The sequence below is a fragment of the Stegostoma tigrinum genome, chromosome 38, assembly GCF_030684315.1.
Source record: "Stegostoma tigrinum isolate sSteTig4 chromosome 38, sSteTig4.hap1, whole genome shotgun sequence".
In the NCBI taxonomy this organism is placed as follows: Eukaryota; Metazoa; Chordata; class Chondrichthyes; order Orectolobiformes; family Stegostomatidae; genus Stegostoma; species Stegostoma tigrinum.
The window spans coordinates 16,446,111-16,462,907 of record NC_081391.1 but is presented as its reverse complement, the minus strand read 5'-3'; the positions used below and the strand labels follow the sequence as shown (position 1 = coordinate 16,462,907).

Sequence of the window (16,797 nt, the reverse complement as noted above, 5' to 3'; positions counted from 1 at the left end):
AATTCTAGCACAATCACAGATTCCTTCATCAACCTGCGACTGCAAAGTCACAATGTGGAGGTGGTTCACATCAGCTTCAACAGCAGACCAACTGCTAAAACAAGACAAGTAGAGGACTCCAGATGGGGGCAGACTTGCCTAAAGCACTCAACATCAACTTCCTGGGCAATTGCCAATATCCAGAAGGTCAGAACAGGTTTTTAGAAGTAACGATAGAATATGGGGCTACTGCATCTGATCATTTAACACATTTGGATCTCAATGCTTTCCACTGCAATCAGCATGAAATATTCAAAAGGCAAAAATCAGCAAGAACTAGTTCTTTGATATTCAGGCGAAAGAAGAGAAAAGCTCCCTCCCACTTATGTTGAGTGTATTTGACACTTTTGGACTCTCATGTTCCCTCATAGTCACAATCTTGAAAATGCAAAGAAATTAAATAAGTCCCTTATTTTACATGCAGTCTTATACAGCCCTTATCTAGCTATAGAACCCTTAAATAAAGTGTTGAATTTCATTTGACTGCTTAATAGCATAAAATGCACTTAAATATATCACACACAAATGACAGTAACACATTAAGAGATGTGCCAGTGTCATCCGATACGTTGTTCTAGCCTTCTCTATTTATAATATATGTGGATCAGCTTGTTTGAGGGCCACTGGAAAAGGATTGCTCTTACTGGTAGTTGGTCTCTCTCTCTCCCCCTCTCCCTCTTCAGTCACCCCTTGTCACTGCTGAGAAAACTTAACACTGGACTGGACCAGAAACATTTGTGGCACGTATGGCTTGGAGCGATGTCAGGCAATGCATTTATGCATCAAGCCATCCTAGGGTCTGAGAAAATTTTAACCATTTGTTTTTAAACATACATGATTGCAGATGAATTGCAGCAGGGCAAATGCACTAGAGGCTATGATTTGAAATAAACAACTGCTGGTTTTTATTTCACTGTCAGTTATAAGAGTAGTTGCATGTTTAATGCATTTTATAATATCAAATTTTAACCTCTTTAAATGGCATATCTCTCATTGCTCCTGTAAAGCACAATACTTGCTAATGTGTTTACAAACATCTTCCTGGAATTTTCTTCAACATGAATAATGCATTAATTTCACAATATTATGCAAACATTTTATTTCACTAATAACATACATCCCAAGAAAGCTACAGTTTTCCTCTAACAAAAGGGTCAACTTACATATTTTGCGATGAATGACTTCTGTTCCTGTGGATTTTTTGCTTTCTGGGCCTGTTCATGTTCTAACCGTTCAATAAATGCTGCAGTCTCTGGTCTGAAATGATAACAGTAAGAAGTTTTAGCGTAGTGTCAGTAAGACAGACTGATCATTAAGGTTTTGGAGCAGATACGTAGCTCGGGATGGGGGTGTTGAGGTTGGTTGGCTCGCTGGCTGAGCTGGTTTGTTGTTTTGCAAAACAAACCAGCCCGGCGAGCCAACCAACCTCAGTAGATTGATCATCCTAACAGCTTAGGGTCTATGAAAGATGATCAATTAGAAGTATAAAACTACAAGACCATAAGACATAGGAGCAGATATTAGGCCATCCAGCCTATCGAGTCTGTTCATTCATTCAATTAATGCTGATACATTTCTCAATCCCATTCTCCCGCCCTCACCCTGTAACCTATCTCTGTTTTAAATATACTCAGTGACCTGGCCTCCACTGCCTTGTGTGGCAATGAATTCCATAGATTCACCACTGTCTGGCTGAAGGGGCTTCTCATCTCCGTTCCAAAGGTCTTCGCCTTAACTCTAAGCCTGTGCCTTCGGTCCTAGTCTCTCCTGCTAATGAAAACATCTTCCCAACATCCACTTTGTCTCGACCTTTCAGTATTCTGTAAATTTCAATTAGATCGCCCTTCACCTTTCTAAACTTTATCGAGTGCAGACCAAGAGTCCTGAAACATTCCTCTTACATTAAGCCTTTCATTCTGGGATCATCCTCGTGAACCTCCACGGCCAGTACATCCTTCCTGAGATAGGGGCCCAAAATTGCTCTCAATATTCTCAATGTGGTCTGACCAGATCCTTATAAAGCCTCAGAAGTACATCCCTGCTTTTGTATTCTGGTCCTCTCAAAATAAATGCCAACACTGTATTTGCCTTTTCGTCTACTGACTCAACCTGTAAGTTAACCTTAACAGAATCCTGGATGAGGACTCCCAATTCTCTCAGATTTCTGAATTTTCTCCCCATCTAGAAAATAGTCTGTGCCTCTATTCCTCCTACCAAAGTGCGTGATGTCATACTTTTCCACGTCGTATTCCATCTGCCACTTCTTTGCCCACTCTCCTAACCTGTCTCAATCCTTCTGCAGCCTGCCCACCTCTTCAATACTACCTGTCCCTCCACCTACCTTTGTATCATCTGCAAACATAGCCAGAATGCCCTCAGTTCCTTCATCTAGATCACCGATGTATGAAGTGAAAAGTTGTGGCCCCAACAGGGACCCTTGCAGAGAGGCAATGACTTAGTGGTATTATCCCTGGACAGTTAATCCAGAGAGCTAGGTAATGCTCTGGGGACGTAGGCTCATCATCCCGCACAGCAAACCGTGGAATTTGATTTCAATAAGTATCTAGAATTAAAAGTCTAATGATGACCATGAATCCATTGCCGATTGTCGGAAAAACCCATCTGGTTCACTAATGTCCTTTAGGGAAGGAAACTGCCATTCTTACCTGGTCTGGCCTACAGGTGACTTTGGGCCCACAGCAACGTAGTTGACTGATGATTGCCCTCTGGGCAATTAGGGATGGGCAATAAATGCTAGCCTAGCCAGTGATACCCTCATCCCCTGAGTGATGAAAGAAAAAAAAAACTAGTCATCGGCTGCCATCCTGAGAAGGACCCTTTTATCCCTGTTCACTGCTTTCTGCCAGACAGCCAATCTTCTATCCATGCCAGTACCTTACTTCTAACACCAGCAGAAAAGGCAAATCAGCATATAAGATGAGCCCATTTTTCTGGTCCTAACAATTGTGTTTTTGCATATACACAGTGCATTCATAAACCCACTTTACGCTCACAATATGTTACATATGCATTAGTCGTCAGCCGCAACTCTTCTCCCCACAAATGCAAATTTTACTTGGGAGCACCTTATAACTTAGCATAAGGGATCAAACAGATGATACAGGTTGTGATGCAAAGGTATAAGGGCCTTAACCATAGATGTGTTTGGGTCTGAAGCAGATGCCATGGCAACCAGCCATCCCAGTGTTTCACTTTTACTCTTGGTGTACAAGTTGATTTCTTTACTAGTTTTTATGACATCTTCCATTACAGAACAATTCCATACCTACATGCATACTATCATTCTTTAAACAATACCAATATCACAGTGGAAAGTACAATACTAAGTCTTTGGGACACTTCGACTAATTAGATGTCACCTATAGTACTCTTTATAATTTTAACCTTGCCCTCCAAAGAGATCTTGCTGGCTCAGTGGACATTGCACTGGACAGAGCAGGAAGCTCCTGGATGAGAAAATGAACCATTCCAAGCTGTTCAATCTCAGCTGGGACATTAGTAGTAGCATTACATTTGGGCTCAGTAATCCTTAGGCTACAGGAAAGATTAAAAGCTGTCACATTTCCAGAGTTTGACACTCAGGGACATCAAGCTCATTTGTATGTCCTCCACAGTCAAAGTCAATTCCACTTACGTCTCATGCTCATTATTTTCCATATAAAAGCATTACGTTTTCAAAACAAAAAGACATCCATCAGTACATAGTTGTATCATCTATTTCAATTGCTTTCACCTAACAACATTCCTGGACATTTACCACCTTTTGGGTGCATACAGCACAGCTGTTTTTTTCCTCCCTTATATGCCTGCATTTTTTAAAACTAACTTCGACATTCATCATTTGTAACACCTGACATTTGATCTATCCATATAGTATATAATTTATTTAAATCAGATCACAAGAAAAATACACACAAATCAAACAGAAGTTACAACGAACACACACAAAAATTACTCACGCTGACGCCAAGACTGGCTGCATTAGGTGCACAGTTGTGTTAAATACTTCCAGGTCCACATCTTCCACCTCTGCTCCATTGCAGGATCCAGGCACAGTTACAATAGAGATACCAATTATAGTTCCAGACACATCTATGTTAACAGTGATTACATCAGAGAGGTGAGACTCAACCAGAGAACACTAGAGAGAGAGAAAGGAAAATAAAACAAAGATAACAGCATCAGCAGCCAAATTGTGGAAGAGGAAAGTTCCATAATGCTTAGAGTTCTGAAGTTCTTAAACTATTCCAGTGCAGTTTTGATATTTAAAATTTTTTTTCACATTTATTGGTATTCTGAGTTGGTAACAATCCACCTCCCCACTTGAAGACACTGATACATGCAGTTCCACAGCTGTTGCTAGCTGTAAAAAGTGGCAATTCTTCTCACCTATCCAGACTTGCCAAGCATCCACATTGTTCCATAATTCATCAGGAACACAGTGTGATAATCAGCAATGGGAACGTTAGCTTGTTGTTACCTTTCCCTGGCCTCAGAATCCAAGAGGCTGCACCAGTGAGATTAAATATTGCAGCACAGATTTGCTGCTGTGTATTAATTGGATGCATCTACTAGCGTTTTGAACCATTTAGCTATCGTGAAAGCTCAACCTCACTTCCAGTTTGAAGACTATTTTGCAGACTTATACAGCAAACATATAGTCAGACACAAGGTGGTGTACTCTTAACAGCTAGATCATTGCAGGGTACTTCAGGGCAAACATATCATCAGACATAAACCGTACCTCTACTAGCTAGACATTACAGGCTTAGATATTTTCTAATCATTTGTTCAGAGATGTTATTACACACCTCTGAAGCAAGTGGAATTTGAACTCAAACCTCCTGGTCCAGAGTTGGTGGCACTACCACTACACCACAAGAACACATCAGGTTTAAGCTCCATGTATTGGCCCAGTAAAGAAATGCTTATGCTAGCATCATAGAAGAAGCAGCTCAATCAGACTTGCAAACCTTTTGGCTAGAGCTACTGAACAGTCCCATCACAGGACTAACAGTTTGTTACTTATAATAAATAAAACAGACGTTATAGTATTTTTTAAAAAGTTATCCGCATGTCTAGGCTGTCACACTGATGACAGGTTTTATGCAAACATAAAATGGAAGAGATGGAAGATTTCTTGAGGCACAGATCAAGCATATGTTGTTTCACCTAAAAGAACACTGTAAAGGCTACTGGGTGATTGAAAAAGCTGCATTTCATATTGTTTTGACAAATAATTAATGACATTTTCAAATTCAAATTCATACTTACAATAATGAGCGTCATGAAAACAAAAAAGATGCAGATACTGGAATTCAGAAATAAGAACTAATGACAAGGAGACAATGATTCAAGTATGTTCTTTCTGAGAACATGAAAGCTTTGAACTAGCCTCCATATTCAAAACACTAAGTGACTGATTCTCTTCACAGATGTTTGACTGATTCAGTTCACCCACCATTTTCAGTTTATGCAAATAATGAGGTGCTTGATAAGAAGATTTTGTAGTGCAAAAAGGATGCATTACTGTGCTGGAATATTTTATACATTATTTCCTTCATAATTAACAATGATTAAAATAACCATAACACAACAGAAAGTATTTCAAATTACAAATTAAATGAATTTCTCTGATCTACAAGACAAAATACACCAGAAGCTTATTATGTAGCTGAAAGGATTAAGTGTAGAGAATAGATAAGAACAATATGAACTTTTAAAAATGTGTTTTGCTGAAATTTTATCAACTAGATCTACTATGGCATCGCTCATGGAAATAAACAGATAAAAAGTACGATATTAGACAAAGTTGAGCTGTGCCCCATTCCTAAAAATGTTGCTTAGTTCAAATTTAAATGAGGCACAAAAAATGGCAGCCTACACCGTTAGTTTCAATGAAAATTATTTAAGTTCTGTCTTTGAACCTCATACCTTTTCTTAACTCTCAAGTAGCTTTGAAATAACTGCTGTAAAATAAAATGCCACACTTATGCTTGGAAAATATCTTGAGTATTGAATATATTTGTGTGGACCATTTTGTACATGGGTAAAATTCAAGATTTTTAAAACAATTTGATGTTTGCATTTCGAAGAGGTTAGTGTGGAGGCAAGGGACCGCAGTGAAAGAGAACCTGTTTTATGCTGCCGTGTGCAGCTGTTTCTACCACGTAGTACTGTTCAGTAATGGCATCAGTAGAAACTGAAAACAGAGATAGTCAGGCAATTACAAAGCACATGATGGAGCTGGGAACACCATGTTCTGTGATGCATTTGTTATGTTGGCTTCATAGAGATTTTTACGAAATTGAGTTTGAAGTAACATGGAACCTCTGAGTTGTTAAAAAAGAAGTAATTCAAAAGACACAATGGAATTTCTTTTATCGAAGGCATTTCTTGGAACCCACATGTTTCTGGATCATTGCTGATCTTAGTTGAACCCACTTCAGAGAAAATACCTTACTGTTTTTAAGACTGAATTTTTTAGATCTTCTGTTTTAACTGTGTTTGCAGGCTTGGAGATGACTTTGGGTTTTCAGCTTGGGGTTGGGGTAGAAAAGCCTGCTACAGAACAAGCTGCTCACCTTCTATTGCATGTTTCTAAGGCATTTTTGTGGTGAGTTCGGTGTGAAGCCTGACTGTCCTCTTCAACAGTGATTGAGAGACTTCTTGATGCTGTGTTTTCTGAGGAAGCTCAATTGCAAAGACCCCAGAGACAATGTCCTGTGTCTGGTGACACCCATCTACATATGTCAGAACTGTCATCAATAGCTATTTGATCTCTCAAGATTGATCCCTTTTGCCTTCAAGACTTTTGTTGGAAAGTTTTCCAAAGTGAATCCCTACAGTAAGAAATATTATTGTGCATGTGCGTGCACTTTTGGTTTTGGGTAAACATTTATATTTCATTTTAAAAACAAAGTGGCTTAATCAGTTTTGGATCTTCACTGAAAAACATGTTTTTTTTATTTCAGGACTATTTTGGAGAAAGCATGCAGTTCCCAAAATGGTGAATTGTGTCAAACATCCAAAGTGATTTTGTGACTCCTGCAATAGACGGTTACAGAAAGACAGTGCGCATCTCCCATCTCAGTCACAACATACTCCTTAATAGAAGGTAGGTATTAAAGATTACAGTTAGTTTGGAGATTCACCCCTGGAACTGAATCATAAAATAAAATATCATATCCAAAGCATACCATGAAAAATGCAGGAATTAATATTTCCACTGCAAGAAATATCAAGTTAACTGGAAGCTCACCCCTAATGAAGATCTCAGATCTCCAGTCATGATACACCGAAGTTTAAAGCATGTTGCTGGGATACAGTAAAGAAGCTTTGTGTTTCCTAACATTACTACAACAAAAAGAAATTAGACAGCTGTGCAGCTTGATGGCTTCACATCTCTGGTCTTAGAGAAGCGCAATAAAAGGAATGATGAAACCACAGGAGCCTTTTGGGCCAATGAGTCATTCTTCAAACATGATCCCAAACCCCATTATTAGGTCAGTTATCACAGGTATTGCTACCAGGTCTATAGCTGACCTCTCATCAGACCCCATAATCAAGTATTTCACAGGATCATTCAACAGGAAGCACAGTTAACATGGTAAATTTATCCACTCCTTCACCCTGGCCTGTTGTCGTGTCCCAAATGCCTTAGTGGTTGAAAATAATTGGCTCAACAGAGATCATTAGTTGAAAGAAAACAGAAGTTTCTGGAAAAGCTCAGCAGGTCTGGCAGTGCCTGTGAAGAAAAATAACCTAGTTTACATCTCAGATCTCGTGACCCTTCCTCAGAAGGGTACCTGAAACGTTAACTCTGATTTTTCTTCACAGATGGTGCCAGACCTGCTTGCTTTTCCAGCAACTTCTGCTTTTGATCCTGATTTACAGCATTTGAAGTTCTTTTGGTTTTTATCAGTTGAATGTCTGACTCAATTCCATCTTAGCTTTAAGCACTGACCCATATGATGAGCTGTCATCAAGAAACCTTTCAAAATTTTACAATACAGCAACGATGAGGGTCAAAGTATGTGGTCAATTCCAATAAATAGGTTAGCTAAGGGGACAGTGTATCCCTTAAATGACTAGCAATGTGACCACTCACAAGAAGACGCCAAGATGACTGTATCCAGAAAAAGATGACGGTATCCAAAAAAAAGATTGCAAAGGAGTAGTAGCATCTGTTTTTAATTTAGATCACTGCAAATGTTCCCTGCAGCTTCTTCACTACTAATATGGTAATGTGGAAATGATACATAGTAAGAAAATACAGGATATATCCTGTTAAACATGTGGTTAGCTAAATATATCAAAGCTGGCAAACAGACATACAATGACATCACCTTACTGGGGAAGGGAAACATGCTGACCCAGTCACTAACATCTTGGAAAGAAACGTACCCATATATCGCATTTCACACAAAATTCATCACATATTACATGTGACACTTATTCCAAACATTAAAAACTTTTGTCCTGTTCCACAACCTCCCAACTCTTGACAGCATATAGTTTCACAGGCACAAGAACTCTCCTGCAACATATCCAGAATAGAGAGCCCGACTGATCGATTTGATCGCAGGTGTGACCCCATCGGTGCATGGTTTCATTGCATAAGATCACAAAGCCATGATAGGACCGGGAATAGGAGCCACTAGGCAGCAATCAAGAATGGCATCAAGGTCAACTTTGCATTCCAACTGCTGCCTGAAACCAGAGCAACTCAAGACGGGGCAAGGTCAAATCCAGGACCTGTATCTGATGGGCAAAGGGGAACAAATAGTTCAAGAAACTGATTTTCATCTATGTTGGCCTGCAGTAGGCGATGGGAAGAGAACCTGTAGTTATTGGTACTACCTGCATCACCCTATTGAATACAAAAGTCATAAAGCACAGGAACAGACTTTCAGTCCAACTCATATGTGCTAACCAGGTTTCCTCAAAAGAACTAGTCCATTTGGCCCATATCCCTCTAAACTCTTCCTATTCAGGTATCTGTCGCAATGTCTTTTAAATGTTGTAACTGTATTTGCTTTCACTGCTTCCCCTGGCACTTCATTCCATATATGCATCATCCTCTCGAAAAACTGCGCCTCAGATCTCTCAAAACCTTCCCTCTCCCTTTAAACCTCTAATTTTAGACTCCCCTACCCTGGGGCATGACATTGTCTATTCACCTTAACTATGCCTCTGCATTTTATAAATCTCTGTAAGGTAACCCCTCCCCCAGACTTCTATGCTCCAGGGAAAAAGGTCCCAGCCTGTCCAGCCTCTCCTTATAACTCAAACCCTCCAAGTTTGACAATATTCTTGTAAATGTTTTCTGCACCCTTTCCAGCTTAATAAAATCCTCCATATTGCAGGGCAGCCAGAGTTGAATGCAATAGTCTAAAAGTGGCCTCACCAACGCTACATACAAAGTAACATGACATCCCAACTCCCATACTCAATACTCTGACCAATGAAGGCAAGCATGCCAAACACCTTCTTTACCACCTAGTCTACCTATGAAGCTACTTTCAAGGTTTATATGCACCTCCAGGTCTCTGGTCTCTGTCCAACACCACAACCCAGGGCCCTACCATTAACTGTGTCCTGGTTAGTCTAACCAGGATGCATCATTTTGCATTTGTCTGCCACTCCTCAGTCCATTGGCCCGGCTGTTCAAGATCTCATTGTACTCTTAAATAACCTTCTTCACCATCCGCTGCACCACCAATTTTTGTGTCATTGGCAAACTTACTAACCGTGCTTCCTATATTCTCATCCTAATCGTTTATATAACTGAAGTAACAGTGGACCCACTACTGATCCTTGCGGCACATTACTGGTCACAGGACTCCAGTCTGAACAATCCTCTAACACCACTCTCTACCTCTTACTGTCAAGCCAATTTTGTAGCCAATTAGCTAGCATTCCCTGGATCCCAAGTGATCTAGCCTTACTAACCAGTTTATCATGCAGGACCTTGCTAAAGTCCACACAGGCAATGTCTATTGCACTGCTTTCACCTATCTTCTAGGTCACCTCCTCAAAAAACTCAATCAAGTTTGAGTTCTGCAATTTCCCACACAAAAAGTCACACCGAATCCCTAATCAGACCTTGCCTTTCTGAATTAAAGAAATCTGTCTCTCAGAAACCCATCCAACAACTCACCCACCAGTGACATCAGGCTCACCAGTCTATAGTTCCCTAGCTTTTCCTTGCAGCCTTTTTAAAATAATGGCATAAAACTAGCAACTCTCCAGTCTTCCAGCAGCTCACCCATAAATACATGGTAACAGAAGGAGGAAGACCAAAACATACAAAGCTGAAAATTGGAGGGCAGTGAAAAAGTGCTGGCTGCAATGTTTTGGAAAACCACAGTATATTTATGAGTTTAAAAAGGTGCTTCAAAAATTTAAAGCGGAAGTAAAATCGACTGAATTACCCCTAATTTCAGGCTGCAGAGTTTTGAATTTGTCAATTATACGGGTCTTTCTCTCAAACACGAGTGTAGAGTTCAGCAGACACCACTCATTACATTGTCCAAATGGCCATTTGTAACGCAAGTCCAGTCCCCAAGTGTCGGCAGGAGACAGGTTTCACAGCAGATCAGGGATCCTGTCCTCACTGGTCTTGCGTGCAAAATTTTTCAAGCAGAAGTCACTTGGAAAATAATTAGAAGCAGTGGCTTTGATCCCAAGCTTAGGATCAGTAAGTCAATTGTAGCATTCAAACTAAGTTCTACAAGAAACATATACACCTCTAGCCACTAACCAGTCAGGGGAGGGTCGGCACGATGGTTCAGCGGTTAGCACTGCTGCCTCACTATGCCAGAAAGTTGGGTTTGATTCTGTCCTGAGGTGACCGTTAATGTGGAGTCTGCATGTTTTTCCCAGTGTCTCCGTGGGTTTCTTCCAGGCGTTCCAGTTTCTTCCCAGAGTCCAAAGATGTGAATGTTAGGTGGACTGGCGGTACTAAATTGCCCAAGTCTCCAGGGGTATGCAGGCTATGTGGACAGCCATGGGAAATGCAGGGTTACACTGACCGGGTATGAGATCCGGTCTGGGTGGGATGCTTTTTGGAGGGTGATCTCAATGGGCCGAATAGCCTTCTGCCACACCATAGGGAGTTTATGATTCTAACTCAATACACGGTCTTAGAGTCCAGTTTAAGGTTTTCGGTTTTCCCCATTTGCTCACATTTTACTGACTCTTCACGTAGCTTTCTTGATTAGAAATTTTATGGATGATGTGTGCATTCCCTGATGTACTTCCTTCCTTGGCATATGAATTAACTGAAAGCAGATTTTCTCTTGGTGGACAGTAGTGAACAGCTATTCTTCACACAAGTTTAGGCAGCAGGTGGCTCCATGAATGAGTTCAGTCCTGACTGACCCATTATCCATATCTGGAAATTGTTCCAATGTAGACTTGCTAAATACCCATCAGAAATAGCCACTTTATCCATTCTACTTCAGGTCTCTTCAGCATCATTTTATTTTAATTGCTCCACTATTGGTAGCCATGCCTGCAGTTGCCAGGGCCCTAATTTCTGCAATTCTTCCCCTAAGCTTTTCTGTCCCCTCTGCTCTTATAAGATGCTTGTTAAAACCAAGACTTGAACCAAGTTTTTGATCATCTGCTCTAATATCTCCTAATGGACTTAATGTCAAATTTTGCATGACAATACTCATGCAACATGTCAAAAACATTTTGTGCTGTTAAAAAAGAATCACTATACGAATACAAACACCTGCTCTGCAACCTGAAAATGAAGAGAGCAACCCTTGCAGCTGAATATCAACATCAGTTGACTTTGCAAAGAACAGAAACAGAACACAAGATTCACAATTAATGTGGCTGAGCCTGCATTATACTTATACCCACCAAGGAAACAGCACAGCATGAACGAGAATTCCAAAGCAGCATGTCTGAATAGGTGTCCTGATTTGTCCTTTGTCTTGTAGTAGTAAACTGAAATATACTTGCCCCCTTTAAAATATAAATACCAAATTCATAGTTGCCCATCTACATAATAGGCTGCTTTTGGGATGGCAGAGAGTCATTCATTAGTACTCTCAGAAAGCACTAGATTAATTTGTGATACATAAGGAAGGAATAAGCTTACAGTACAAAGGAAAGATTAAAATAGACCGATTGGGTCCCGGAATACATCCTAATTGGACTCAATTTTTTCCCCTGCTTATCTCTTTAGCATATTTCTATGCTTGGCAAATGTGCCAGAGAAAAAGTGACTCAATGGAATCTTGTCTCCTGACTGTAAATGTTGACTGTGTGGCATTTGGTGAATAGGGGCAGACATGATCATATTAAGATAGATTAAGTGTTGAGACAAGTGTATGAATGTTGATTCAATCAAAGCCCCATGTGAGCAGTTAAAATAGAAGCTCATAGTGATCACAGTGAGTAAAATAAGAACTTGCACTTTCAAGACTGTCACCAGAAAGTGCATGAAGCTGAAGTTAGTATACAAGCTGATTTTTTTTTTAAAAAACCATTTGTGTTTAGTATAATGTATGCTTTACATTTTCAACAAGTATTTCTCATTTTTAGGAGAGGGGATTTAAAAAAAAGAGAAAGCTGTCTGGGCAAAATGGTTTTAATTTTTGTGTATACTACCCCTTCATGAGTTCTTTTGTTGGAATTGCTTGATTTTTCATTAGCCTTGGTCCCACACTCTGCAGTTTTCAGTAAATCCACAATGGAATGTTGATAATAAAATGTGAGGCTGGATGAACACAGCAGGCCAAGCAGCATCTCAGGAGCACAAAAGCTGACGTTTCGGGCCTAGACCCTTCATCAGAGAGGGGGATGGGGGGAGGGAACTGGAATAAATAGGGAGAGAGGGGGAGGCGGACCGAAGATGGAGAGCAAAGAAGATAGGTGGAGAGGGTGTAGGTGGGGAGGTAGGGAGGGGATAGGTCAGTCCAGGGAAGACGGACAGGTCAAGGAGGTGGGATGAGGTTAGTAGGTAGCTGGGGGTGCGGCTGGGGGTGGGAGGAAGGGATGGGTGAGAGGAAGAACCGGTTAGGGAGGCAGAGACAGGTTGGACTGGTTTTGGGATGCAGTGGGTGGGGGGGAAGAGCTGGGCTGGTTGTGTGGTGCAGTGGGGGGAGGGGATGAACTGGGCTGGTTTAGGGATGCAGTGGGGGAAGGGGAGATTTTGAAACTGGTGAAGTCCACATTGATACCATATGGCTGCAGGGTTCCCAGGCGGAATATGAGTTGCTGTTCCTGCAACCTTCGGGTGGCATCATTGTGGCAGTGCAGGAGGCCCATGATGGACATGTCATCAAGAGAATGGGAGGGGGAGTGGAAATGGTTTGCGACTGGGAGGTGCAGTTGTTTGTTGCGAACTGAGCGGAGGTGTTCTGCAATGTTGAATGTTGATCCCTGGTTTGAGTGGTGAGTCACACAGGTTTGTTAAGACCAAGGTTAATTGCCTACTCTTTGTTACTAAACACCTACTCACCTCATCCCACCTCCTTGACCTGTCCGTCTTCCCTGGACGGACCTATCCCCTCCCTACCTACACTCTCTCCACCTATCTTCTTTACTCTCCATCTTCGGTCCGCCTCCCCCTCTCTCCCTATTTATTCCAGTTCCCTCCCCCCATCCCCCTCTCTGATGAAGGGTCTAGGCCCGAAACGTCAGCTTTTGTGCTCCTGAGATGCTGCTTGGCCTGCTGTGTTCATCCAGCCTCACATTTTATTATCTTGGAATTCTCCAGCATCTGCAGTTCCCATTATCTCTGTAAAACAGTTAAAGCTGGTTTCAGCTGTCCAGTGAAACTAAGTGCAGGAGGAAGAAATACAGGAGGATGAACCACCCACAATTACTACTCACCTCTTTTTCAGCAGTTCTGTGGGATCAAGAATGATCTAGTTCCACACCATTTCAGTGACGTTTGGGATGGTTGATAAGTTCAATGCATGATCTGCACACTCTACAACAACGTACAGCAGATTGTACCTGAAAGGTTGGGTAGACAAGTAGTATGGAGGTTTGACAACTTGTCGCTGCCCTGTCCCCATCTTTGTGTCACCTGCAAAGTTAGCAACAGTACCCTTCTCCCAATGATTCCTTCTTCCATACTGCTGTGATCTTAACACTGACTCCTGCAGAACTCCACTAGTCATGGGCTGCCATCCTGAAAAAGACCCCTTTATCCCTACTTTCTGGCTTCTGCCAGTCAGCTAGTCTTCTATCCACACCAGTAACTTACCACTAACACCTTGGGGTCTCATCTTGTTTAGCAGCCTCCTGTGTAGCACCCTGTCAAAGCCTTCTGGACATCCAAATTGATAACATTCTCTGGGCCCTCCTTTGTCTGACTTGCTCATTATCTCCTCAAGGAATTTTAACAGATTTGTCAGGCATGACCTCCTCTTTATGAAGCCATGGTAATTCAGTCTCATTTTACCATACACTTTCAAGTACTCGGCCATGTCATTCTTAATAATGGACTCTAATGACAACAACAGAGGTCAGGCTAACTGGACCACAGTTTCCTGTCTTCTGCCTCTCTTCTGTCTTAAACAGGGGTGTTACATTAGCCATTTTCCAGTCCTCTAGGGCCCACTCTGACTCCACTGCTTCTTGAAAGATCACCACCAATGCCTCGACAATCTCATCAGCGATCTCCTACATAACTCTAAGGTGTATTCCCTCCAATTTAGGCAATTTATCCCCCTTCAGCTCTTTCAGCTTCTCCAGCACCATTCCCTTAATGGTGGCCACCTCACTCACCTCTGCCCACTGACTCTCGAAGTTCTGGTATCCCAGTGAATTCTACTTGAAAACTGATAAGTAAGTCACTATTCAATTCGTCCACTTCTTTGTTCTCCATTAGCCTAATTTACCAGTGGTCCAATGTCCATTCTTGCTTCTCCCTTGCCTTTTTAGGTATCTAACAGGACCATGCAATCTTTTATATTACCAGCTACTCTCAAATTTCATAATCTTCTACTTCCTTATTGCTTTTTTTTTTATATAAAGCTTCCCACTGATCTTCACCACATTGGAAGCTTTTCCTTTTGCTGTTGGCCATGCTGGCCTTGCCCTCCCCTTAGTATGTTTCTTCTTTCTAGGATGGCTTTCTGCTGTGCTTCCCAAATTATCCCCAAACCCCTGCTGTTGCTCCTCCACAAACTTCCCGGCTAGGTTTCCCTTTCAATCAACTCTGGCCAGCTCCTTCCTCATGTTTTTGTAGGTAACTTTTCTCAATTGCAATACTGTTACATCTGCTTCCAGCTTCTCCCTCTCAAACTTCAGGCTGAATTCTACCATATTATGGTACTGGTTCCTAGGGGTTTCTTCATCTTTAGCTCCCTAATTAACTTCATTATACATCACCAAATCAGAATTTCCTGTTCCTTGCTGGGCTCTACTATAAGCTGCTCGAAAAAATACATTTTGTAGACATTCCACAAATTGCTTTTCTTGAAACCAGCTACCAAACTGATTTTTCCAGTCCACTTACATACTGAAGTCTTCCATGACAATTTTAATAGTGCCTTTCTGACACACCTTTATCTTCTGATTTATTTTCTTTACTACATCCTGATTACTGCGCAGAGGCTTGAACACAACTCCCATCAGAGTCTTTAGGTAGATAGCCAACAGTTTTTCCCCACGGTAGGGGAGTCTAAAACTAGACAGCACAGGATTAGGATGAGACGGGAGAGATACAAAAGGGACCAGAGGGGCATTTTTTTCACACAGTGTGGTGAGAGTCTGGAATGGGCTGCCAAGGCAGTGGTGGAAGCAAGTACAATTTCATCATTTAAGAAACATTTATACAGATACTTGGGTGGGATAGAGATATGGACCTAACACAGGCAAATGGGACTTGTTTAACTGTGAAAACTGGGTGGGCTGGCTGAGAAGCCTGTTTCATTCTGTAGGCCTCTAGATTTCTATAACTCCACCCAAACAGCTTCTATACCTTCCCACTCTATCACTTCTTGCAATCAATTTAATTTCAGTTTTTCTTAACAAGGCAACTTCAGTCCCATTGCCTATCTTTTCAACAAGATGTGTATCCTTAGATATTTCGTTCTTAGTCCTGATCCCTACCAGGTACATCTCTATGATACAGCATCATAACTGCCAGTTTCAATCTGCGCTATAAGTTCATTTACCCTGTCTCGGATACTGCATGCATTTAAGTACAACACCTTCAGTCCTGCGTTGACTGCCCCTTCTCATAGTTGTCACCTCAACTGCTGTGCCTGAACTTAGATTCCTGACACTTTCCACACTCTCCATTCTGCTCCTTGTTCTGGAAAATTTAATAACCTCTGTAAGCCCTTCCCTCTAACTTTTTCCATAATCTTCCATGCCACTGAACAACCCCCTCCACTCCACTATTTAGAGACAGCAAATATGTGATCTATCAAGCCAAGTTTAATTCGGGCACCGGACTTGTCCAATATCAATATCAGTTAGGATCTTAACATCCTGCTCCACTTGTCTCTTCAATGAAAGTTTTAATAGTACGAAGGTCAGCAAAGAGATAAATACAGAAAATGGCATTTTTACATTTTCCAAAATAGGAAAGGGAATAGCATTTTTAAGAATAATATATTAAAGTGACATTTTATCTCTCTCATGTTTCAATGCTTCAACACTTGTCATTTCAAAGCCTATCAGATCAGTATTAGAATGTAGAAGGACAGAAGGAAGAAATAGTGAGCAAGTCTTAGCAGACTAATAGGGAAACAC

General features: G+C 41.2%; 1 protein-coding gene across 3 annotated transcripts in view; it reads right to left on the bottom strand.

Annotated features, from left to right (window-relative positions):
- Window positions 1-16,797, bottom strand: part of emc10 (ER membrane protein complex subunit 10) — a 48,721-nt gene that overhangs the window by 12,478 nt on the left and 19,446 nt on the right. For all 3 annotated transcript variants that reach the window (XM_048521399.2, XM_048521398.2, XM_048521397.2), the window contains exons 5-6: window positions 4,020-4,201; window positions 1,203-1,296 (exon numbers count right to left, since the gene is read on the bottom strand). In XM_048521399.2, the coding sequence (XP_048377356.1) occupies window positions 1,203-1,296; window positions 4,020-4,201 (276 nt within the window). The remainder of the gene's footprint in view (window positions 1-1,202; window positions 1,297-4,019; window positions 4,202-16,797) is intronic.